Here is a 25,163-nt window from a genome sequence, read left to right as displayed (position 1 = left end):
GAGATGGGAAGTTTCATCCTGCCACTGAAATGCTGGTGCCTGGCAGCAGATACCCTGCAGTCTTTTGCCTGATGCAGGGGGTGGTTACAGCAGTGCCTGTCCTGGGCTGCCGTTGCTCTCTCTACCTCCAGCAAATGGCAGATGTGCTAGATCTGCAGATGGAGCAGGGAGCCTTGAGGGAAGTGAAATGTTGGGGATGGCTACTCCCTTATGCAAACCACAAGATGCAATAGAGGTGGAGTTTGAGTTCTGAATAAAAGGCTTGATGATCTTGGCGTTTCAGATTAGTATTTCAGTTATGCAAGCAGGGATTATGTCATTCTTGGAACTGCCAAGCAACTTTTTAACTGCTTTCTCTCTCTTTTTCCATCCAACTTCCCCTTCCCTCCTTCCTCTGGCTGTTGTAGCTATCAGAAGACCTACAATTACCAAGAAGTGAGTCGTACCCTCTGTCCTTCTGAGCCAACACCTGAGACACGATCCTCTGACCAGATCATATTTGTGGACGTCGCTTCCATGGCACCGTTTAATATTGCGTATGAGCTACTAGTCACCAGGCTTGAGAACTTCCAACTTGAGTAAGCTGGGATGCGAGAACACAAATGTAATTTCTTCATGTATCTGTTCCACAGGGATTTGGTTAATCTGCTGTGACTCTTCCCTTTTTCCTTCCCAGAACAACAAAAGGAGATTATGTTTTATTTTGCTTAATCTAAAGGTATTTTTGTGTGTTCCAGCCCTGAAAGTTTTAGACTTCAACATGCTGGCATTTCTTTTGTAGGACCAACAAAGCCTTTAACTTCACTGCCAGCCCTTCCCAACCCCAGGTAAGGAGGTGTACTGTGTGTCTTACCACATCCAAATGGTTGATGCAGTCCTTTGTTAGAGATAGCAAAAGCCTTACATGACTAGGTCATTTCTCTTAGGATGCAGGGAAACTTACTTCCTCTTGAATTTTCTGTGGATATAGTGAAGAGGTAACAGTGCTTTAACCCCTCTAGGGGCATGTTTGGGTCCTCTTGCAAAGCAATTAAGTAAACCAAAAAACCATGACCAGAGCAAATGAGTAGTGTCTGTAGTTCAGGAAATTCCAGAAATGTACAGAAGGCCAGAGGCCATTTGACTGCTACACTTAATGGGAAAGGAGATGGTGTGCACCAGTATCTTGTTCCAGCCGTTGCTAGTTCAGTTGCCTGAGTGTGACTTGCCAAGATGCAGTCTTTACTGGAGAAAAATAACTACCTAAATAAATAAGCTAATGATACAGCAGAACTCAGACTGCTGTTCCTTGCTCATGGCAGCAAGGTGACTTGGGAGGTGCTAAATTAAATGCCTCATTATTAGTTCAGAAGACTGCACACATGTTCAGCACATCCAGCTGAGCAGCTCTGTTTAGAGCCCTGCAGATACTACAAGTCCTCTCTTGAATGAAAATGCTGTTGGCAGTAACTATAGTGATACAGGAGCTCTTAGAACTGGGGAAGTATGTAATTTACCCAGGCTGTCTGGTACTCCAGTTCTGTTTGTGCTATCACTGTTAGTAACACCACTTAATTTTAGGTTTCCTATTACCAGGCATTCCAGCTAATCTTTTTTGCTGTCAAATGTCTTAAGCTGGTTTGCAGTTACATGCAGTATTTTTATATTATAGAAGCAATAGGGAATGGTGGTGACTCTTTATAAACCCTTGTTACTTAGGATCTTGTCATTTGAATGTTGAATCTTTAGGATCTGGCCTGGAATTAACTTTTTGAGTTTGGTCTGTTATTTATCACAATTAATAATATGAGATCGATGACTTTAATTACAGACCAGATGTTAGAGAGCAGAAGGTGAGTGTTTCTTCATTCCTATAGTCCCGAGGCTTTTGTATATCAAAGTATTAAGTAGTTTTCAGGGGGAAAGAAAAGAAGGCAATTCAAAATCTATATGCATGTTGGAATATCCCTAAGACTGGAAAAAGACTGAAGGACAACTGAAGGAGTTGTTGTCTGGAACCCAGCTCATGCCTTAGGGCAGGAGAAATTAGAAGGGATTGTATAGGTCAGGAGTATTGCCTGAATGTGCTTATACCACTCACAGCCTATGCAGCAGAAAACTGTAGGTGTCAGTGCCCCTTATGTTAATTCTGTACTCTGGTATAAGTGTGGCTTAAAAAGATGATGACAGGGAAGTCCTCATGGGTGACTTCCTCAAGGACCTAAAACTTCCTAAGGGTAAACTCACCTCTGTGGTGGGGTAAGGTGCCCATCAGCCCCTTGTGGAAACTGTGGTTGTGAGCCTGTGCTGCCGTATCTGGGCTTCAGGTAGGATGATGTGAGCCCTTGTGACAAGCCTGCTTGCTGGCATAAAACACCCTCCTCCTTCAGCAGCCAGTTGGTGTAGGACATCAAACCTTTAATGGAAGAAGGTGCAAATAATGCTGTTTCCTGGGGCATCTTTTGCCCAAATCTGGAAAGACCAGTGCTAGGACAGGGAAGGGTATTTCCTGACCCCACAGACTGTCCTGTGGGCCTGCTCAAAGTATGGGAGCAGAAACCTCACCATTCCTTGCCCCGGAGGAAAAGTAGGAATATTGGCAGGTGTTAGTGTCTCCCAGTTTTTTTCAGAGCTATAGCTGCATTATTTTTAAAGCTGATAAGAGAAAAACCCCTTTACCCTTTGCCCTCAAACCCCAAAATCCTAAATCCTACAACTAATATCAGGCATTTATTTATGAAACACTTGACAGAGTTTCAAGTGTTTGACCTAATACTTCTCACAGTCTCTCTTTGAGGCAGTTCATCTGAGAGAAACTCTTATATGTTCCACATAAAGTACAGCTAGCAGTATGGAAACAACTGGAAATTGTTCATAGCAACATAAAATGGAGTAGGGTGTTAAATGAAGTCACTTTAACTTCATCGGGTAGGAAAAAGCTTAAGGGGAGCCGAAGCTGTGCGGTATCTTGCATGTTCAAGGTGTGTGTGTCTAACAGTGTGCTGTGCAAGGGGGGGAACTGTCTGTACATATTTAATCTGCTCTTCTGTAGCATAAGGTCCTATTATTTGAAATCTCAATTTTTGTGAGAGGCCGTCACATCCAAGCCCAAAGGCCAGCTTGCGCTGTGCAGGTACCTTAGGGAGGCCATGAAGCTCCTGGCAGGGGTGATTTCTGGACCGTAACTCTCAGCACTCTGTTTTCTCCTCAGTATTTTCTGTACAGATTTCCTCAGGATGTCGATTCAGTCATCATTAAAGTGGTGTCTGATGCAGTCTACCCATGCTCTGTTGTCTCCGTCCAGGACATTGTGGTAAGCCTGAGCAGAGTAAGGAGCTGCCTGCTGGAGCATTGTGTCCTGCTGTGAAGGGGGCTCTGCTCCAACAGAGAGAAAAGACCTGGTGTTTTCTAGGTCTTTTTCACTAGGGCGAAGCCTGGTGGTGGTGGTGGTGGTGGTGAAGAGAGGTTCCCTGAAAGAGGAATGGAAACTGTGGGAAGGAGGCAAAGACAGGGCTGCTTATACCCAGATTTTTATTGTAAATAGATGACCAAGCTGTTTGTCTCCAGCCTGTTCACAGGGCATTTGTTATACCCCCCTTGTAAGGTTTAATACCTTGCTGCGCTATCATATGGGTCTTTTTCTCCATGGAGTGGTGTTAGATGGGATGCTGGTGGCTGAGGGAGGACAGTGCTGTTCCCTTGATGGAGCCTTCTCCTGGCTCAGGGCAGCATGGGAAGCTTCTGACTTCCAGACAGGTGTCTCCTCCTTTCCCATTCTATTCCCTCTCTATGCAGTTACTCATCCCTTTTCGTGGGAAGGGGAGACCAGCTGTTCCCTGCCATAGAAGTTGGCTGTTGCTTGTAGCTGGGCATAGCCCCATATTTATCCTCCTTCCCCAGCTCCCTGAATGATGCAAGGACCTACACTGTGAAAGCAGCATGATGGTGACAGAGATGCATGATGCTGCACAGAGGTGAAGCAGCCTTGGCTGCTGGCTCTGAAATCCTGGCAGTCACCTTTAATACCTGTGGTGAGGAGAGGAATGAGTAGCATGAACTCCTGCCCACATCCTTGTGTTTGAATGGTAGAAGGGCAGGAGCAGAGACTGACAGGTGATTTTCAACCTACCAGATATTAAGAATAGTGGGAAAGAGGAAGATGAGGGCAAACACTTGGCATATAGTATGGACTGCAAAGCATGACACACCCAGTGTACAGCTGAGCATATGCACTGCCCTGTGGGAATGATGAAGTGATCAATCTGGCTGAATGCTTCTAGGATTAAACTGCAGCCTTCTTGTGATACTGCCAAGATCAGTAAGTGCAGGCCACAACTGGTGACTTCAGAGCAGCTTTCCTCACTTCTGAATGGGTCCTAGTTGTTCTGTTCTCCTTGTTATCCTGAGCAGGGCCTTTTTTCTGCTGTTCTGCATTGTCTGTTCTCCTGCAGGCTTCCTGTGAAATTAGTTCAGGTTCTGCCCCTGGTTTAACCCTTAGTTGTGTCTGTTTTAGTGCCCAGTATATGACCTGGACCATAATGTGGAGTTCAATGGTGTTTACCAGTCTATGACTAAGCAGGCAGCCATAACGGTGCAGGTAAGATGCTGATTTTTGTCCCAGTGTTGTTGTTCTGGGTTATTTTTGGTTTAGGTTTTGTTTGTCTGTTTTACTGGCTTGTCCTATGCATTCCTAGCTTGCTTTTGCTACTGGTGTGCTGTGAGCTTTTGCTTTTTAGGTCCGCTGATATAAGCGGAAGAAGTGATATTGCCTTTTACTACAAAACCTTGCTTATGTTTGCTTAGGTAGGTGTGTTATGCTTTAAGTACTGAGGTTCTAGATCAGAGTGGCTGCAGCCAGGTGCCTTGTGTTTGAACCTGGCTCTTCTACTATTGAGTGGTTGTAGTAGAGCCTTTGTAATAAGCAAAGCTTAGGTAGATGGTTTGCACTACTTAAAGTAAATAAATGCATTAGTATTAGCTTGCTTGTACTGGGGCACTGCTGTACTGCATGGTGTTGAACTCAGCTTACTGTCAGCAAGGAGGAGAGGAACACCCCCAGAAGCCAAGCTCTGTGCAGAACAGGCAGATCTCTGGAAGGCAGCAGCCTTGTCTAGTGACTAAAACCTGATTTCTGGCCTTTTGGAGCACTGCCTCTGCTCTGCATCAGAGGGAGAGGCTCCTTCACATCTTATGGAGTCTGTCCTCTTCTATCATCTGTGCAGAGAAAAGATTTTCCAGGTGAGCAGTTCTTCGTTGTATTTGTCATCAAGCCAGAGGATTATGCCTGTGGGGGTTCTGTGCCTTCTTCTGTTCATGGTAAGTTGTACTGGGGGGTGGATTTGGTTGCTGTTGGAGCAGCAGGAGGCCTGTGGGACCTTCTTGTGGGAGGACACAGATTGGTCTTATAGCTCTGTCTCTTCCAAATACCTGTGAGGAAGAGTGATGTATAAACCTGATATTGTTGGGTAGTTTACAAGCCTTGACCAATACAGGAGGTGGCTGGCTGGTACAGCGCCTGGCTTACTAGGGTTATGCGCTTGTTAGAGGAGTCACTGGAGTCTTGGGAGATGGCCAGGGAATGCTGTTTACAGCTTTTTGGAAAAGTTAGTCATTTTAGGAGGATAATTTCACAGATACTTTTTAAAGTCTCTTTGGTTGGGAAAGGCAGTAGAACAAATCAACAAATCTGTTGCCTTTCCCAACCAGAAAACACTGTGTTCACTTCCTGTGCAGTGGTAAAAGCAAAGCCTTCACCACTAATGTGTGGGTGTAGCTGGAGTGGGGACATTGGTATCCTCATAGCCAGATGGCTTCCTCCTGTATGAGAAGCTAGACTGCAACCAGTAAATAGACTGGGCTCCCTCTACAGCCCCTTCCTTCTACCTGTCTCCCAACTGCACCCTTAAAGCAAGAGTTGGCACCTTCTGGGTGTGTTTGCTGGTAGTTTTAGGATCAGGTAGAGTTGTACTGGCAGGGTGTGCTGAGCCCTGCTGAAACAGAGCCAGTCACTAGCGCAGCAACCTGCACACAAGTGATTTGCCAGCAGAGCTTTGGCCAAAGGAAAAATGGTGTCACAGTACCTGTAGTGAGAGAAAGTGCCCTTTGGGGACTAGTTGAATAGGAGATAAGATGCTCCTTGGATTCAGGCATTCAGACCTGCACAGTGGATGGAAGGGTCAAGGAGGGATTTCTCATCTGAAAACCAGGCTGTGGATAGGGAGGAAGGGGAAAACCTACAGAAAAGGCTGTATGCTGATAAGTCTGAGTAAGGTTTAGAGCAAAACCACACACAGGTGATAGTGAAAAGCCAGATGCTGATGTTTTTTTGCAAGTGCAGAGAACTAAGATCAGAGCCAGGGATTTAATGTTTGGTTTTATATTTGCTGTACACTTTGCATCTCACAGGGAATGTCAACCGTACCTGGAACCTGCAGCGGACAAAGAACCTTCAAGTGACGATTGTGCCCTCTGTTAAAAGTCAGTGCCTTTGGGCAGAGCAATGCAACTTTACTTGGCACTTCTGTGTAGAAGGGTATGGCTGGGCTGGCAGCCCTCTGATGGGATGGTAAAGAAAGGACCAGCAAAGGAGTCAAAACCCAACTGCAGCCCTGGTGCCTTCCAGGAGGTGCTGTGTGGCACAGGGTGGTCTCATGGGCAGACCAGCTAGTGCTGGGGTGAAGAAATAAGGGGAGACTTTGCAACAGGTTCTGGCAATTCCTCTTGAGGAAAGCAGATGTGCTCTGGGGGGCTGTTTTGAGTTGGGTGTTGCCACCAGGTGGTGGTGGGAAGAGCAGGATGGGAGCTCTGGCTCTGCGAGGGGCTGTCTCTGCTCTGCATTGTCTGATACGCCATCTCTTTCCTCAGAGTCTGTTTATGTCCAGGCCATGTTCTTCAGCTTCCTGAGTTTCCTCTCCTTTTACCTGGGCTCAGTGGTTGTTGCTTTTGTGCACTACATCAGGTGAGTTGAGGGGTTTTACAAGAGCAACCTTTCTGTCATCTCAGAGATGCCTCACCCTGCAGTACATTTGGGGCCAGTGGGGCAGCAAGCATCTGAACAGAGCAGTGAAAGAAGTCCATGACTACTCAGTATAAGCACCTACTGACCATGAGCCAGATGGGGATCATGGCAGTGTGATACGGTGTGCCAGAGCACTGTGAGGAAAAGGTACTTCACAGAGTGCTGGACTGAGTACTGCAATACGTGGCAGTGACTCAGATAGGGCCCTGGAGTCCTGAGAGTGCTGGTTTCCTTCCTGACCTGTGTCCCCTGCCCCAGACTTTGGTGCCTGGGCTTGTGTTGAGGAGAAGATCTGTGTCTGAAGTGAACTTGGGCACAGGTACCATGACAGGTTGTTCTAGGGCAAAAAAAAAGGGGGAGGAGGGGGAAATAACAAAATCTCTCCCACCACGCTGAGCAGTGTAGGATGGGATGGTCATGTAACTGCTTGTCCTGCCTCTGGTGGATAGCTGAGACAGTAAAATCCCTTCTGTTGCTTTGGAAATGGGAGAGGTGGGTAGCAGGCAGCCATGCCTGAACCATGGCTGGTCCAAACACTGTTTTCCTTTTTTATTGCCTTTGTTTGTTTCTTTTATGGTCTATCTATATTGGGTTGGTTTGTTTTCTAGAGGTTGTACCATATTTACCTATTGGCATCCTAGATAATCCTGCCATGGCTGGCAGGTGATGGGGTTTGTTGGCTATCTCATGAGTGCTGTGTGTTCCTTTTCAGGGTTCAGAGGAAGGCTTCAGCTGGGAGACTGTGTCCTGAGGATGGTAAGGTTTTTCTTTCCTGTGTGACAACTTCTAAATGAACAGCACAGCAAGTACATTCTGTCCCTTCTAGCTTTTTCCCCTGTACATGTACCAAGTAGTTCCTGGTGCTAATAAAAGATAGAGCTTCCTCTCTGCCCTCACAAGGGTGCCTGAAGCAGGCTCCCCTGAACGTGATCCTGACCCCGTACCCCAAGGAGCTGGCTTTTAGAGGGGTGGAGGAAGAGCAAGCCTTGGCTAGATCTGGTTATCGACTAATGTTCTTGATGCCAGGTCTGTTCATTTCTAAGCAGGGCACTCTGAAGTAGCTAGCTCTTGTGTTTTAAGATTTCATCTCCCTGCTTTAAGCATAGGGTCTCTAAGTTTTTAAATGTAATTTAAATTTTAGTTTGTTTTTAACTGGGAAGTATTTTAACAAGTGAATGAATGACTGATAGTTTGGTAGTGCTGCTTGTGTATTTACTTGTGGTATTGGATTCAGTTTACTTTATCCTGCACCCACCTTTCAACATGCTGCAGCTTTCTGCTTTATACAAACATAGCTGCAGCTGAGAGGCTACCAGTGGAAGATGGAAATTTTCATCATGTGAGGAGGGGCACTGGGAGTTCCTGCTTTTTGGAGCAGTGGTGGAGGCTGTTTAAATATTTAGTGCCTGCAGAGTAGTTCAAAGCACTAGTGGTGTTAAGGACATTGTCATTTGTACCCTTCTCCTGGAGAAAGGGAAGATGTTGCCTTTTGGCAGCATTGAAAGGTTCTTGGTGTGTTCCCTTCTTTAATCCTCAGCTCCTTCAGTCTCTTTGGTCGGCTGTATGCCACCAGATAAGCATAGGATTATAACTGAGCTGTACTGAAAAGATCAGCAGTGGAGCTTCACTCTGACATGGCATTACTTGGATTAATGTTTCTGCTGAGGACCTGAGGATATATGGATTCTTCAGCTACTGAGATCCACATATTCATCCCTGTATGTGGAATGTGTGTAAAGGTTTTCTTCACAACCAAATGAGCAGGGGACTGCAAAAGATGTGCTTAAAAATATCCTTATTTTAAGTCATTTGGGATGGATCCTGCTGTAAGACAACATCAGGTCTTAGGCCACTGGAGAAATGGGAAGGGCCTGTGTGCCAGGGAAGTTTGGGAAAGCCAAAGGGACCTGGCAGAGGCTGGAGGCTATGGAAAAGCTCCAAGGTGGTGACAAGGGAACACTGTCTAAGGCAAGGAGGCACAGCCTCAGCCGCCTGAGACCAGGAGCCTCCAGGAGTGCTGCTGGTGCTGGAGCTGAGGGTTCCTGTGCTGAAGGCAGCTCAGAAGCTGCTTTCCAAGCTGCCCTGGAGAGAGGTGCAAGTTAAATTCTGGTGGTTGGGAAGTCCCTCCAGAAGCTGCAGGGCACAAACTCTGTGCTCAGCATGGATCTGGAGGGTTCCAGGGCAGGGAGGTGTCCTGAACACCAGCCCTGTGACAGGACAGAGGAGCACAGTTCCTTCACAGCTCCTCCCAGAGGTATCTCTCCTTCTGTGACCTGTCCTGTTCCTTGCAGTCTGACACCTTCACATGCTTGGCACTGCACATCAGAGCCACGTCTCCTCTGGGGAGGAACTGTGTCCTACCCACATGCTGTTGCTTTCTCTATTGTGTCTCTGCAGGGTGTGTATCTGACTGATGCCTATAAAATGGTAACTAGCATCCCCCCTGTCCTCCACATCACCAAGCGCATGCTGGCTTTCTCTCTTGTTTTTTGTTTGTTTGGTTTTTTTTCTCTTCCCAACCAATGGTATTTCTCTTCCTCTAAAGTACCCCTGATCTCGTTGCCTTCATTGCTCCCCTTTCCTTTCCCCTCTCCAACCAAGAAAGTGTGGATGGAGGTGCTGAGCAATCCATCTCTGCCTTTTGTTTTCAAATATCCTGTAACAACATATGCCCCTTTGCTCATTATGCAAAGGGACATATGCAAAAGCTCCTTTGCACCCACGTTATGCTCAGATTCTACGGCTAAGTTTTATCTAAGCTCATGGCATGCCTCCCATTCCACATCATCACTACCTGGTAGAGGCAGTAGCTGGAGGAACCACACCTAGTGTGGTACATTTACTTTGGTGACTCATTTGCACACTGTGAGAGGTGGGACTGAAATTAGTGGCTGAGCTGGGTCCAGAGCAGCTGGTAGAGATGGGGCAGAGCACCACTTCCCCCTGGCATTCCTGCTTTGTCCAGGTTTAAATCTTTCACAGTATCACAGTATGTTAGAGATTGGAAGGGACCTCAAAGATCATCTAGTCCAATCCCTTTCCTTGGTTACTTGGGAGAGGAGGTTGACAGGTCACTTGAGAGGGTAAAGCCTGGTCTCAAATTAGGAGGGAGCATTCCTATGGGGTAGAACAGACAGGAGCAGGAACTGTGCATGGTGCCATGAACATGGAGTAACGCTTCTTTCATCCTCTTGCTAGTGATCCGGATTTCCAAGTGACTTTACAGCAACAGGAAAAACTGCCATGAGAGAGGGAGGGTTGCACAGTGGGTGATGAGTAGAAGGTGGATCTTGCTCCTGTAACAACCTACAACAGCATCCTGCTAATCACAGCTCAGGGCTGAAGGGGTGTCATGGGGGGGACTGCAGTGTGCCAGAGCCTTCCTTCTGTTCTCAGTCCATGCCATGTTGTCCACTTCTGATGCTCCTCAGGGCTGTTCATTGTCTAATCAGAGAGATGGGGCAGGAGGGTAGAGAAGCTGAAATGGAAACCAGCTCTCTACAGCCCAAGCAGCGCAGTCAATGCGTCGAAGGAAAGCAGAATTTGAACTGGAGTGGACAAATGCATGAGGTGGGGAAGGAGAAGAATTAGAAATTCAGAAGAGTGCTCTGAGTATTGGGAGACCTGCTGTAGAATTTGCCATGTCTTACAGCCCCATAATGTGATTACTACAGGGAGCTGGAGGGAGGCTTGTACTTCTGTGGGTCGAACTGGCAGCCTGTGTGGGGAGGCTGAAAGAGATGGGTTTGCTTCTCATTGCAAAGCAGTGGTTTCCCTTTTGCACAGTATGCCCCTAGAGGGAGACTGCCACCTGTTTGGAGAAACGATGCATTTCCCAAGCCCTCCAGCTCTTCAAGCTGTTTGTATTCACCTCACAGATATGATTCGAAGCATTGATGTGAAACTAATTGTCCCTTTTGGGTCTGCTTCCATGGCAGGATCTGGGATCATGACGCCTTCACAACCCATCACAGCCAGCACCCCTGAGGGAAGCAGCTATGGTGCTATTGGTACAGTATCTTCCAGAACTGAGAACATGGGGAGGGTTCTGTTTGGAGCAGAAGAAACTTTAAGGTGCTTTAAAGCCAGAAGGGAGTAAACCAGCAAACTGCTTTAGGAGCAGCTTGCAGCTACTTGGGAAAACAAAAATAAATAGCAGCTTGGGAAGTTCAGGTTGCACTTCAGGGCAAAGCATCTACATCAGAAAGGTGACACATCTCTGGAAGAGGTGCCCAGAGAGGCTCTGTCACTGGAAATGTTCATCTCAGCTAGACAAGTCACCTGATAAGCGTTGGTGTGTGCTGCAAGGCAAGACAGAATCACAGCTTATTACGGTTTCATTAGGGGAGAAATAATGTCATTCTGTCCACAGGTGAACTACTCCCTGGTAGCAGAGGAGGAAGAAAACCTCTCAATGGTCCTGTTGATCAGAGATGATAGGCAGTGCCTTCCTTTGCCAGAGTATTTCTTAGTCCTTAACAGCAGTTTTCCCTCCTGTGGAGGGATTGGTATTGAATAGCTCAGTGTTGTGGACTTCTGAGCATAATCCTTGAATTTGACAGCCTGGGGACTCAGGTTGCAGGGTGAGGTGGTGCAGGTCCAAGGAAGCCTGAGGCAGCTGCTCATATCAGTGTAACTTTTAGTCCTTGCTCAGGATGCATTTGTTCACTGTGGTGTGAAGTAAGCTCTGATGCTCCAGATGTCATCCACCTATTAGACTGTGAAGGTGTGATATCTCTGAATGCTTGACAAAGAAACATAGAACTGATACTTCATGGGGGTTTTGAAAAATTCAGGAGGACTTAAGTCCTGGAATAGAGGGCTTGGGCACCATCCTGTCCCCCTTCCCCAGTTCCCAAGGAAATGCTTTAAAAGCATTTGGGAAATGAAGAAGAAACTTCTGTTCTGCTCATGTGAGGATGAGCAATGGGCTGGCCGGGAGCTTAGCAGCTTTCTTCTTGCTATGCACAAAGGGATTTAGCCTTTACCCTGCCTGTTTCCTTCTCCTCACTCTGCTCCAGATGAGTCAAGCTCTAGTGGTGGACGACGGTTTTCTTCCCCAGAGGGCAGGCCGCGGGCTGGCTCGGACACAGACAGCTCTGTGGAGGAGGAGAGTGACTTCGACACCATGCCAGAGATTGAAAGTGATAAGAACATCATCCGCACTAAGGTACGGCTGGCAAGTCAGTTGTGGCCATGATGCTGGGCCACGGACACACCTGGGCCAGGACCAGCACAAGTCACTTCAGTTTCAGATTCTCTTTTAGGTGGATCTAATTAAATAAAGCTGAATGTGCTGCTTTGTGGGGTTTGTCAGTCTAGAAAGTTTTCGTGCTGTACTGAGTGTATTGCTGAAATAAGCAATTTAGTATGGAAAATCAGAATGTATTGGGAACTATTGAGAAAGGAGGAAGAAGCACAGAGTGTCCCAGAAAGTCAAAGGAGGTGCAACAGCACAGGGAGAAAATAATATGCAATAGTGGGTCATTATCTGGTATGAGCAGTGTGGCTACAGTGGCTATGCAGATGGGCTTTAAGCTAGCCTCCTTTTCTCAACCCACACTGCTCTGTGTGGTCAGAGCCATTCCTGGAGGTCAGAGAGTTTTGCAGAACTCATTCCCCATAGGATCAAAGGACACAATGAGCTTAATGTATAAAAAATGGTCCAGATAGCACCAAGCTGCCTGTTGTCCCAATACTTCTGTAGTCTTTATTAGTTCTTTTCTGTTTTCATCTGTCTTTCCCTTCCCACTAACATTTTAGGTGTTCCTCTATCTGTCAGACCTGTCCAGGAAGGACCGAAGGATTGTCAGCAAAAAATACAAAATCTATTTCTGGTAAGAAGAGGACAAACTGATAAGTCCCAAGCTCTGGAACCACTCTGTGGTTGTGAAGTCTGCCCACATGCCCTTCTGAACAACACTTTAGACATGAGGGTATTCTTTGAACCACCCTGCTACACATTCTGACCCTGTTCCAACCAGTAACTGCAGATCCACATACCTCAAATAAGGATATTTGTGGACCAGTGCACATGTGATCCTGGCAATGGATTCTGGTTTGCATAATTGCTTTAAAGTGTGGTAACAACCAGTGTGCTGGAACATACTGGGGGAGGGGAGAAATTGGCTCTCAAACACGTGAGATTGTGGTCCACATGCTGCTTTTTCTTGTGCCTTTAGCATTTGCCTCACGTTTGTTTAATGTCTTGCTTCAGAAGATCATAGCCAGGGGTATAAAGCTTGCAGGATCTGTGCCCTTGGGCATCAAGGTGTACACCTTCCTCCACAAGCACTGTAGGGATCTCTCCTGTGTGTGCACCAATTGTTTTGGTGTAACTGCTGCTACTGTCTCTTCTCTGCAGGAACATCATCACCATTGCAGTGTTTTATGCCCTGCCAGTCATCCAACTTGTCATCACTTACCAGACGGTGAGTTGGGTTCTGTCTGTCCCCCTTGTTTGGATCCTCTTGTCCTTTAACTTGCTCTGTGGTTGCATGGTGTAAGGATGGCAGTCACAGTGAAACCCAGGAACCCTGCTAGGCTGAGGAGCTTACCTTAGCTGCTCTCTCTGCTCTGTGTCGAGTGCAGCGTGGCTTTCCAAGCTTGCAGTTCTGCTATTTTTGCTTGGGAAGTGGGAGTGTAGCTGGCTTTTCTGCTCATCTGATGTCTCATTTGGGTCCTATTTCATTTTAAAGGCAGGAGAAATCTGGTGTTACCTCTAAAAGGCAACTGAAAGCAAGTAGGGTTTGCTATATGAGTGATTTCTCTTCTCCCCACCCTTGCTATCCTGCTGTTATTCAGGTATCTGCAAGCAGATCTATTTTAGTGGTGGGGTTGAGAGCACAAAATGTATTTCCTCTGAAGACCATTGTCAGGTTTGTGGCCTGTGGCAAGATCTTATCGTATGAAGGCAGGCTGAGAACATTGGGGCTGTTCAGCCTGGAGAAGAGAAACTGTGTGGAGACCTCAGAGCAGCTTCCAGTGTCTGAAGGGGGCTACAAGGATGCTGGAGAGGGACTCTTCATCAGGGACTGCAGCGACAGGACAAGGGGTGATGGGTTTAAACTAAAACAGGGAAAGTTCAGGTTAGATACAAGGAAGAAGTTGTTTACTGGGAGGGTGGTGAGGCACTGGCTGGAACAGGTCGCCCAAAGAAGTGGTGAATGCTCCATCCTTGGCAGTGTTCAAGACCAGGTTGGACAGAGCCTTGGGTGACATGGTCTAGTGTGAAGTGTCCCTGCTCATGTCAGGGGGCTGGAACTGGATGATCTTAAGGTCCTTTCCAACGCTAACCATTCTACGATTCTATGAATCACAAAATAGCTTGAATTGGAAGGGACCTTCAAAGGTCATATAGTCCAGCCCCTCTGTAATATTGTCCACCCATGAAAAGCTTCACTGCAGATGTCAATACCCCACTGCACCAGTGTTAAAGCCAGGCTGTGTCCTGGTACACCTTGTGTTACATGCTGTGTTTGGATGAAGCAAACCCCACAGAACAAGGAGGATATGCTAATACTGGGTCTTGCACCTCCTCTTTGTCCAGGTAGTGAATGTGACGGGCAATCAGGACATCTGCTACTACAACTTCCTGTGTGCTCATCCCCTTGGGGTGCTGAGGTGAGTGAGCCCTGCGGTCACTGCATTATTGTCTTGTGCCTCCTGAGAGTTTGTGCTGAGCCCAGGTCAGGATTTTATCCTTGCCAGGCTCATAAGAAGAGTGTTTAGATCACTGAGAGTTTAGGACTCTGAGCTTTCTCTTTTGCTCAGTAGTGGCTTTCTGTTGCAGTGAGACACATGCATCCAGGATCAGATGGCTTGTGGGTTCTCCTAGCAAACCTGTGGCACAGCAGAGAGGTGCTCCCATGCTCTTCTGGACATTTCCATTTGTATCCAATGAGCAGCAAAGAAGTTCAGATCAGACGTTACAGTGCAATGTTCCTCTGAACTGATGTGAGAGTGCAAAGGCAGCTCAGAGTTGGGATCTTGCCCCAGTGCATTTAACGCTCTCTCTGCAAGTGAACTATTCAACCTAAAGCTGCAATCCAGGGTGTAAAACTGGCAGGTGTTTGGTAGCTGCTGAGGTGGAGCATGGGAGGGGGGGAGCAAAATGGATTCAGTTTATCAGGGCCCAGAGTTCAGCTTCCTGTTGCTGTGCTGCCTTTGTCTTAAACCTTCTTTTTCCCTGCAGTGCCTTCAACAACATCCTCAGCAATGTGGGCCACATGCTGCTGGGCTTTCTCTTCCTCCTGATTGTGTTGCGCAGGGACATTCTCCACCGTCGTGCCATGGAGATGAAAGATGTCTATACACTGGTAGGAAGCATGGCTGCATGGGGCTGAGTGGAGGGAGAAAAGACAGGGAGAGCTTGCAAACCAAAGTGATACACAGTGGGTTTCCCTTTTCCTTCCTTGCTGGAGAATTGAATCCTCCTCTTTTTTTCCAGCGCTGGAAAAGGGTCTCAGTGGGATGCTTACATTCTTGCACACCCCAGTACTTGGCTGCTTACAGTATGTCCATACTGCCTTAGTGATCCAGCCTGGGCTTGCAAAGACAAGGAGATGAGTAGAGGTCTCTGTGCTGCACTGGTGACTGAAGGATGTGTGTAGGGTTTAGAAGGGATGGAGTGATGGAAGCTTGCTTGACATCAGAACAGTGAGGGTACTTGCTATACAGCTCTGCTCTCTTCCAGGACTATGGGATCCCAAAGCATTTTGGTCTCTTCTATGCTATGGGCATTGCTCTGATGATGGAAGGGGTGCTCAGTGCCTGTTACCACGTCTGCCCTAATTACTCCAATTTCCAGTTTGGTAAGCTGAATTTCCTCCCTGTGTTTGAGCTGGAGGTAGGATTTAGCATGCTTTGTCTTCTGCTGAGTTGCTCATTTTTCACACCCCTCTACCTTTGCAAACTTCCTTGGAGTCTGCCTGTTCCAGGGCTCAGCCAGGAGGCAGTGAGGCTTTGGATGCTGGGGACTAACACATTTCAGCCTCCTCTCCAGACCTTGGGACTCCGGTAGTGCACTGCTGGCAAGATCTCCCTTTTGCAGCTCAGTGTTTGAAGGTAGTCAGCAAACAGGCTTGAGTGGCAAAGTGCTCAAGCCTAGGAAGCCTCTGTTTGCCATCTCTGTGGAACATTTCCTTTGTGGGCTCCTTTGGCTTCCTGAGGAAGAAAAGACAGAGGCTGGTTTTTGTCTATGTGCATAAATACTCAATTAGAATGAAGATGAGTGAGCCAGATTCTTCTTAGTAGTGCCCAGTGGCAGAACAAGAGGCAGTGGGCACAGATTAAAACACAGGAAACGCCATCTGAACACAGGAAAATGTATTACTGGCAGTACCTGTTTTAACTGTTCCTGTTGTGCTCCCTTCACAGATACCTCTTTCATGTACATGATCGCAGGACTGTGCATGCTGAAGCTCTACCAGACTCGCCACCCAGACATCAATGCCAGTGCCTACTCTGCCTATGCCTCATTTGCTGTGGTGATCTGTCTGGCCGTCCTTGGAGTGGTATGGGTCCCTCTTACTTACCTGCTGCTGTGGGAAGGAGATGATGTGCTTAAGTGGGCAAATGACTGGGGAGAGAAGCAGAGTACAATAAGAGCATGTTAAGCAGCTGCTAGCATTTGAATTTCTGGTACTCTGGGGTTTCCTTCTTCCTTCCCCTGGGTTTGCAGGGAGGGGAAGAGCAGAGCAGTTTTCTCTAGTTGGGCTCCTTTTTGGACTTTGACCACCACATAGAATCATAGAATAGTTAGGGCTGGAAAGGACCTTAAGATCATCAAGTTCCAGCCCCCTGACATGGGCAGGGACACCTCACTCTAAACCATATCACCCAAGGCCTCGTCCAACCTGGCCTTGAACACTGCCAGGGATGGAGCATTCACAACCTCCTTGGGCAACCCATTCCAGTGCCTCACCACCCTAACAGGAAAGAATTTCCTCCGTATATCCAATCTAAACTTTCCCTGTTTAAGTTTTAACCCTTTACCCCTTGTCCTGTCACTGCAGTCCCTAATGAAGAGTCCATCCCCAGCATACCTATATGCCCCCTTCAGATACTGGAAGGCTGCTATGAAGTCTCCACGCAGCCTTCTCTTCTCCAGGCTGAACAGTCCCAACTTTCTCAGCCTGTCTTCATATCCCTCCTTCTTAAGAGGAAAACTCTGTGCATGCAGGGTGTGTGTGTCCGAGCATGCAGCTGGTCTCCTGCGTGGTGGCTCAACTTGGAGGAGGGGGCTGAGGCTGGCTGAGCTTCCAGGAGAAGCTCTACCAAATTGCTTGTGCCCCTTTCTGCCCTTTGGAAAACTCTGTTTCTGGGCACAGCTCCTGCACTTGGCCTTCCTATCTTTGGGGAAGTGCAGGGCTGCAATAACAGCCTGGGGGCTCCCAGGCAAGTTTCTGCCTTGGACCTGCCTATAGAAGGGCACTGGAGCAAAAGGAGTCACTAGAATTGCTCTTGCGCACCAGTAGTCACAGACAGGTCAGACTTGTACAGGGCTTTGCCCATTTGCTCATAGCATTGCAATTACTGAGCTCGGCTTGCCTGAATCCCCAGCCTGTGCTTTACCTTGGAGTCTCTGCTTTCCTTCTTTTTAAGGACTTCCATTCAGCTGCTCTGAAGTAGCAGCTAGGTCCCAGTGGGCTGTCAGCCCCTTACTACCACACACCAAGCAGAGTATCAATTGATTCTGCATAGGCCTCTGTCCAATAAGGCATGCAGGAGCACCTGGTGAACTTGGGACCTTATAAGAATCTCTTGATAGCTCTGGTAGATCTGTACATCCAGGTTCAAAACACTGGGGTTTTATTATGGGACGCTGTTATCTTCCCTTGTGGGATACTTTTAAGCTGTTCAGTGTAGCTTGTAAGCTGCATGTTTCCCTTGCTCTGTTGATATAGAGGTGGCTTTTCTGCTTGATTTCCCCCACCAAAGATCAGGTGAGGGCTGTGCTCCAGGGGAGTGTGTGGTGAGAGCCTGATGGCAGACCTGAGTTTCTGGACTCCTTAATGTATAATGAAAAACTAAGGTTTTAATATAGCATTAACATGCATTTGTAAGTCACTTCCAGATCTTAAAGCAAAAGTGTGGAGCAACGCCTGCAGGGCAGTTTTGTGCCTTTTGGTCTACTGCAGTGCACTTGTTAATGTTTGATTCCCTGACAGCCTTTGTAGAAATCCAGCTCAGCAGAAAAAACTTCCCTGGCCTGAGGGTCCCTCCATTTCTGCTCCCTGGACCAGCTGATGTCCTTCCAAACTGCTGTTTTTCACTGGAAGAGTGTTTAGAAAGAATGGTCTCCTCTCCAGAATACTGAGCTCCTCTTGCTTCGCTGAACTCTGTTTTGCATTTATAGATCTGTTTTCAGGTTGGAAGGTTAGGGGTTTCTATTCCATACTCAGTGAGGTTGTCTAATGCCCCACAGTGATATAGGACAGGAAAGGATTAGCCTGCTGATAACTGAGCTCTGTTTGCTTTCAATATGTCTTTGCTTTCAGGTGTTTGGGAAAAATGACATCTGGTTTTGGGTCATTTTCTCAATAATCCACGTTCTGGCCTCGCTGGCTCTCAGCACACAGATCTACTACATGGGTCGCTTCAAGATTGGTAAGTGCTATGATTGAACCAGCTTGCTCTCGGGTGTGCAGGTGCCTCCTGCCCTCAGCTGCATGAGTTGCCTATGCAGCATGTCTGTGAGCAGTCTCATTCTGGGTTATCCTGTCCTCTTATCCATCTGATGCTCTTCTGGCATCTTCTGAACTGCTCTGCTGCTGCTTCCCAGACCCATGGGAGTCAGCAGGACCTGTTTGCACTCTGGTGGCAAAAGAGCTGGGCTCTGAGGGTGCCTGCCCTTCAGCTACAGCTCTCCCTAGCACTGTGCTCAGAGCAGTAGCGACATAAAACCCTATCATGGGATGAGAGGGAAGAGGGTTTGGTGGGGAAGCTGGCTCTTGTGCTCTGCTTGCAAATGTATTTCTCCTTCCTTTTCTGCTCCTGTCTGCCTCAGATGGCTCTGAATCAGGTAACTGTCAGCAGCTCTTATTTTTTTCTCTGTTGAACTGATTGAGCAGGGGTGTAGCAGCCAGATATGCATGGATGTGTGTGGGGAGGCAGGCTCGTGTGCCACCTGGGGTGGGCTCTTGAGAAGCGAAGTCAGTTTGCCAGCAGCGCTGCCAGTCCTGTTCCTTGGCAGGAAGGTGGGGATACAGCACAGGAGAGCTCTGATCTTCGTGCAGGAGCCTTTTCAAGCTCCACATTTGTGGTTGGTGTGTGTGTATGCATGTCTATCAATCCCGCTGCCACTGATGGCTCTCCAGTGAAGCTTTTGCAGTGATTTTCAGAGCAGGAGTGTCTTGAGTCTGCTCTGGCCCTCTAGCACCCTCTCAGGGCGGTGGGATCTGTTTCTGATGTTTCCCTGCTCTGGCAGCTTGTTCCATGGAAGGTGATTATTTTTTCCCCCCCTTCCTGCACAAACATCTCTTCCAGAGATGAGATTGCAAAGCTTTACCTGTTGTTCTGGCCACATGTTATCCACATCCTGTGGAGGCTTCCCTTCTGCTCCCAAAGGGCAAGAAATGAATGCTGACACCTTGACCACCCACAGGCTGGGTTCTGTGTTGTCAGCTAGTGGGTGTCTGTGTCTTCCCCCATAGGCATTTCAGAGCTCACTCTGCTGGCTGTTCTGGCTTTTTCTCCTCTTCTTTGACAGACTTGGGGATGTTTCGACGGGCGGTGATGGTGCTGTACACAGACTGTATCCAGCGGTGCAGTCGACCTATGTATATGGTAAGTGATTTCTCACCTTGGCACCTCTCTTAGCAATTGCTCACTTTCTAGGCAATGTGCAGAGGAAAGAGATGTGGCTGTGTGAGGAATGATGCTCCCTGCTTCCCTTCCTTGCTTTCCCCAGCATTCAAAGGGATGGCTATGAGGCTCTGTGCAGCGCAGCCTCTTTGGGGAGGGCACTGACTATTTTGTTCAGTGGCTTAAGCAGTAGCTATTGCTATTTCTACAGCACCTCAGGGCAGACAGCAAGAAGAGGTAAGAAATGGTAGCTGCTACCTTGTGTCCCACTGATGGCTTTCTTCTTGGCACAGAGTGCTAATGAGGGCTTGAAGCCAAACGAAGCTTTATCCATGAGCATCCTGTTCATGTGTTTTTACATTTATGTACTCTCCTGTCTCTGAATAAGTGTCAGCCCAAGTTTTGCAAGCAAACTTGGTACACTCAGGCATAAAGTAAGGCTGGCTGGACTGAAAGAGCTACATCATAGAGTCATAGAATAGTTAAGGTTGGAAAGGACCTTAATGAAAGCAGCTGTAAGCATAAATGCACGTGCTCCACAGATGTAATGTGTCTGCCTGCTGCAGTTCCAGGGCTTCCCTAGCTAATGATGAGACGGGTGAAAACAGGCCCTGTGGCAATGTGCAGGATGGTATTCCAAAGCTTCCCTTGCTGCCTCTTTCAAGCACATCCTCCCTCTGTGCAATATTTTTTCTGTAAAATGGAGGGAGACAAGGAATCTTGCTACAAAAATAGTGGAAACAAAGGCTTTGCAGAACATCCTGGGGCTGATTCTTAAGTGCTAGGCTTGGACTTCTTTAGATGTTTAGTCTCCTTGCAATGCTTTCTTCAGATTTGTAAAGGCCAGAGCAGTTTCCACCTGGAAAAAGCCCCTGCAGCGCAAACTTCAGAGCCAGGTGCATGTGTGTTTGCAGGAGCCAGATTCCGACTCCTCACATAATGATATCATGAATTCCTGAGGCAGAAACCTCTGTGCATTTCCTTCTGCTTTCATATGATCACCAGTGTCTTCTCTCCCAGGACAGGATGGTGCTGCTCATTGTTGGAAACCTGGTCAACTGGTCCTTGTAAGTAGTGGGGTGCAGGTGTCTTGCATAAACATGGGTAGCAGGGTTCCATAGTGGTATACAGGCAGCCTGAATTGGTGGGGAAACGCAACAGTGTGCAATAATCCTGTGCTGGAGCCCATCTGACATGTTCTGGCAAGGAGCTTGATTGATGAGTGCTGATGGGTAGCAGATCCTTAGAGTAATAGAATAGAATCATACACTAGATTGGGTTGGAAAGGACCTTAAGATCATCCAGTTCCAACCCCCTGACATGGGCAGGGATGCCTCCCAGAAGACCAGGTTGCTCAAGGTTCTGTCAAGTCTGGCCTTGAACACTGCCAGGGATGGAGCATTCACTATTTCTCTGGGCAGCCTATGCCAGCGCCTCACCACCCTCACAGTAAACAACTTCTTCCTTATATCTAACCTGAACTTCCCCTGTTTTAGTTTGAACCCATCACCCCTTATCCTATCACTACAGATCCTGATGAAGAGTCCCTCTCCAGCATCCTTGTAGCCCCCTTCAGACACTGGAAGCTGCTCTGAGGTCTCCACACAGCTTCTCTTCTCCAGGCTGAACAGCCCCAATGTTCTCAGCCCATCACAGGATGCAGTGCAGCACTACAGAGCTATGTGAGGCATCCCTGAACATTTCAGCTGGTGGCTTGCATCTGGTTGAGCTTGTGTAGGGCTCTCTGGTACTATGGTGTTGCCCTGTGCTGTACCTGTGCCTTCTATGTAGCTGGAAGGTCTCTGGCACATCCAAGGTGCAGGAGACTTGACAGACACTTGTGAGTAACAGCCACGGAGCCTGGCTCAGCAGTATCTGTGTGGATGGGAGGAGTTAGCTCTTGGATGAGACCTAAAATCATTGTGAAAAGCTCTTGCTTTTCACTAAAAGGTGCTTCTCAGGGACATGCCTTCTGCTAAACCTACAGGTCTGGAGCCAACTCCTATTGGGTGAGATGTGTTTGGCTGTGGGGTGGAAGCAACCCAAAGCCCTTGCCTGTCCTCTGGGGCCTTCGGTTGCTCTCAGGCATTGACCATGGCCAAGTTTGCTTAGCAGGGAGCAGAGGCAAATGGAGCATTTCCTCCAGGGAACTGGGAAGCTATGACAGTGTTGTTGTGTCCTGTGGTTGGTGGGCAGTGGGTGGCTGTCAGTTTGGGGATGTACCCTGTCCCCAGTGAAAGGGCTGTCTAACGTCCCTTCTTCCCTCTCTCTTAGTGCCATCTTTGGGTTGGTGTATAGGCCCAGAGACTTCGCCTCCTACATACTGGGGATCTTTATCTGTAACCTCTTGCTATATCTGGCTTTCTACATCATCATGAAGGTAAAGGGAGGCAGCCGTAGCTGTCCTGTCCCTGGGGCACCTGTCTCAAAGGGGAAAGGATGGGCATCTTTTTCTGGCTGCAGTTTGTGTTCCTGTGGTGCTGCTGAGGGATGTGGATGGGTTGTGGGGCTAAGGGTGCAACAAGGTGTTGGTGTTGGGAAGGGATGCTGTGTGGCGTGGCTGGGCTGTATTTCCCTGGGATGGGGAGCCCTTTGTAGCTGCAGCTGGTCCTGGCTGGCATGTCAGTCCTTTGCATGCCTCCAGACCCTGGGAAGGGCTCAGGGCATGATGTGAGGCTACTTACCTATTTGCAGCTCCGCAGCTCTGAGAAGCTCCTGCCCGTCCCCATGTTCTGCATTGTGGCCACAGCAGTGGTGTGGGCAGCTGCCCTGTACTTCTTCTTCCAGACCCTCAGCAGCTGGGAGGTAAAGTTTCCCTTTCACTGACCTTCTGTCCATCTGTGTCTCATCGTCCTTCCTTCCTGTTGTTCATTTCACACAAAAGATACTCCCAGGAAGAGTCTTGGGCTGCTCCTGGAGAGCTGAAAGAATTAACCCCTTCAGCAGACTGGGATGGGAGCATGGGAAGCTGTGTGGTGACTGTGCAGCTTATGCTATGCAGGGCCTCAGATATGGAGACCAGAGGGGCCCCCAGCCGTGGGCTGTGGCCCCAGATTCATCTCCAGGTCTAAGTATGACATTGCATTCCTGCCCTTCTCTCGCCACATGTCCAGCCAGCACGGTCCTTTTTCCTGGCTTCTGATGGAGAGATAAGACAGGGTGTTCTCCAGAGGGTCCAACATGGCCAGAAAGGTCCCTGTATGAGTGGCTATTGGGTAGTGACCCCTTGCCTGCTCCCCTAGGAGACTCCAGCAGAGTCCCGGGAAAAGAACCGGCCATGCATCCTGCTGGGCTTCTTCGATGACCATGACGTTTGGCACTTCCTCTCTGCAGCTGCCTTGTTCTTCTCCTTCCTGGTGAGTCCTGCTGAGCCTTCCACTCTGCTCTATGGCCTCACCCTCCCCTCTCCCTTCATGTCCCTCTGTGTACATGGAGCTGTGGCTGCCTCAGGACCCCACAGAAGTGCTCAACTTCTCTGCTTGGCTCTGCCTCCTGACACCCTTCACAGTAGGATCAGGCTTTGTCAGTTGGCTTGTTGCTCCCTGTGCTTCCTGACATCAAATTCCCTCTGGGCTGTGGGTCGCACAGCTATTGTGGGGAAGCTAAGGGGCTGCTGGTGTGATCAACCCTCTCATAGGTTTGTGAGGACCTCCCAGGAAGGGACCCTACCCCCTTTGACCCAGGCAGTAGAGTCACTGGTGTGGAGCTCACCTCACTCCGCAGCTTTCCATCACTTCCATAATTGTCTCCTATGCTCCTTTACTTGGAACCTCTTTTCAGGCCTGGTGGTCTTTGTGGCGGCAAAGGTGGAGGCCTCCCCTGTGATGGGGTCAGAGTATATTGTTTTGGGGAAGTAAAAAGTGGGACCCTAACCCCAGTTGCACAAAGTACAAACTGAAGGAGCTGCCTGGCCACTTGCAATGCCTGTCAAGCAGTTCTCATGCTGCTGCCTCCTGGATGGCTATCCAGAGGCTAGGACCAGTTTACAAGCAGCATCTCCATCATAATTGAGGCATGATTACCTGCTCAGGTTCTGGCAGCACTGTAGGCAGAGCTATCTGTCAGCTGTGCTGTCAGAGTGACTTGCTAGGAGCATTACAGAAGCAAAATGAATGTGGCTTATCTCCATGGGTTGCAGTTGTGACACCTGTACATGCTGGAGACGTGGCCCAGGTGGAACCCCCCTGTGATGTGATGCTGTCAGGAGCTGGTCACTCTCCCCAGCTGCGGGCTGGCCAGTGAGACCTGAAGCTGCCTCGTGCTTTCCTCCTCAGGTCCTGCTGACCCTGGATGATGACCTGGATGTGGTGCGCAGGGACAAGATCCCGGTGTTCTGAGTGCCAGGGGATGAGGGCGCAGGGGCGTCCCAAACTGCTCAACCAAAGCCATTGGGTCGCTGGCATCTGTGGGGAATGAGCCTGCTCCTGTGGCCACCAGCCCTGCGGGAGCAGGGGAGCTGGATCCCACAGCATGCGTGAAGGGTGCTGCAGTAAGTGAGGTGGGACTGGGAGGGAAGATGCCATTTTCTCCTTTCTCACCACATCCTCTGGGGCAGGAGTGACCCAGCACTGAGGCCAGTGCACAGCCCTTTGGCTTGTAGGTGCAGCAGGTGCTGGAGCCAGTGAAGAGGGAAGAAACAGGAGGTGTTTGAGCACTTGGCTTCCCTTCCTCCCTGCTGATGTGCTCTGCTTCCTCTCTGGTGAGCAGGCTTGAGAAGTGCAGTGCAGCTCTTCCTGCATTGGCAGCTGGTGCCTGTGCCCTGCAGGCTGCTGCCCTCTGATAGTTCCTTTGGCATCATGGGGAGAGTGTTCGGTTCCTGTCCTGCAGCTGCCAAGGAAGCAAAGGACTTCAAACTGAGGTGGCAGTGGGACACTGCTCCTGTAGTGGTAGGAAGCCATGGTAACAAACCACTGCAGTGTTGCAGGGAGATGATGGACTAGGGTTGCCCACCAGTGCTCTGCCACTTTGCTCTTGCAGCCCCTCACTTACTTGTGTTGAACAGCATTGGTTCTCTCTGGTGGCTTCTGCACAGGCACTTGTCAGTGTGATGGTGTCCTTCACAACACCAGAACTGCTGTCCTCAAGGGGCCCTAAGAGAGACAGTGTGGTGAGGCTGCAGCCTTGTGCCCTGGGCACCTTGGTTCCTGCTGTGTGGGCTTGCTAAAGGAACAAGGTGGAAGGGAGAGGCCATCCAGCAGCCTCAGACTTTCTCCTTTCACAAGCTGGCTTTAGGTAAACCTGGCAAAGCAGGATCCCTTTCGGGCTGGGAATGGGGAGGAGGTTTTGGGGCAGTTGGGGTTGAGCTCTTTGGCTAAAGATCTGGACCAAACTTCCCTGTTCTCCAACTCTTCTGCATCTG

The 25,163-nt window shown here is 48.7% G+C and overlaps 1 protein-coding gene across 7 annotated transcripts in view; it reads left to right on the top strand.

The window, feature by feature from the left end:
• Nucleotides 1–24,761, top strand: part of SIDT1 (SID1 transmembrane family member 1) — a 38,216-nt gene extending 13,455 nt beyond the window's left edge. Inside the window, exons 3-26 of one of the 7 annotated variants that reach the window (XM_061365376.1) lie at nucleotides 408–578; nucleotides 782–827; nucleotides 3,191–3,292; nucleotides 4,493–4,576; nucleotides 5,202–5,295; nucleotides 6,385–6,456; nucleotides 6,844–6,937; nucleotides 7,710–7,753; nucleotides 10,936–11,007; nucleotides 12,019–12,167; nucleotides 12,761–12,834; nucleotides 13,362–13,428; nucleotides 14,547–14,620; nucleotides 15,192–15,315; nucleotides 15,693–15,810; nucleotides 16,376–16,512; nucleotides 18,499–18,607; nucleotides 19,008–19,022; nucleotides 19,710–19,786; nucleotides 20,825–20,871; nucleotides 22,079–22,184; nucleotides 22,499–22,609; nucleotides 23,047–23,160; nucleotides 24,079–24,761. In XM_061365376.1, the coding sequence (XP_061221360.1) occupies nucleotides 408–578; nucleotides 782–827; nucleotides 3,191–3,292; nucleotides 4,493–4,576; nucleotides 5,202–5,295; nucleotides 6,385–6,456; nucleotides 6,844–6,937; nucleotides 7,710–7,753; nucleotides 10,936–11,007; nucleotides 12,019–12,167; nucleotides 12,761–12,834; nucleotides 13,362–13,428; nucleotides 14,547–14,620; nucleotides 15,192–15,315; nucleotides 15,693–15,810; nucleotides 16,376–16,512; nucleotides 18,499–18,607; nucleotides 19,008–19,022; nucleotides 19,710–19,786; nucleotides 20,825–20,871; nucleotides 22,079–22,184; nucleotides 22,499–22,609; nucleotides 23,047–23,160; nucleotides 24,079–24,141 (2,164 nt within the window). In that variant the 3' untranslated portion in view covers nucleotides 24,142–24,761. Of the gene's footprint in view, nucleotides 1–407; nucleotides 591–781; nucleotides 828–3,190; nucleotides 3,293–4,492; nucleotides 4,577–5,201; nucleotides 5,296–6,384; nucleotides 6,457–6,843; nucleotides 6,938–7,709; nucleotides 7,754–10,935; nucleotides 11,008–12,018; nucleotides 12,168–12,760; nucleotides 12,835–13,361; nucleotides 13,429–14,546; nucleotides 14,621–15,191; nucleotides 15,316–15,692; nucleotides 15,811–16,375; nucleotides 16,513–18,498; nucleotides 18,608–19,007; nucleotides 19,023–19,709; nucleotides 19,787–20,824; nucleotides 20,872–22,078; nucleotides 22,610–23,046; nucleotides 23,161–24,078 lie in introns of those variants that run through there. The other 6 variants (XM_061365379.1, XM_061365378.1, XR_009727246.1 and 3 more) reach the window with 6 other exon arrangements.
• The last annotated feature ends 402 nt before the right edge of the window (nucleotides 24,762–25,163 follow it).

This window comes from Neopsephotus bourkii, unplaced genomic scaffold, assembly GCF_033783945.1.
Source record: "Neopsephotus bourkii isolate Nb327-2 ecotype Australia unplaced genomic scaffold, CSIRO-AGI_Nbou_v1 NB_1287, whole genome shotgun sequence".
Classification (NCBI taxonomy): Eukaryota; Metazoa; Chordata; class Aves; order Psittaciformes; family Psittacidae; genus Neopsephotus; species Neopsephotus bourkii.
This window is presented reverse-complemented; position numbering and strand designations above follow the sequence as displayed.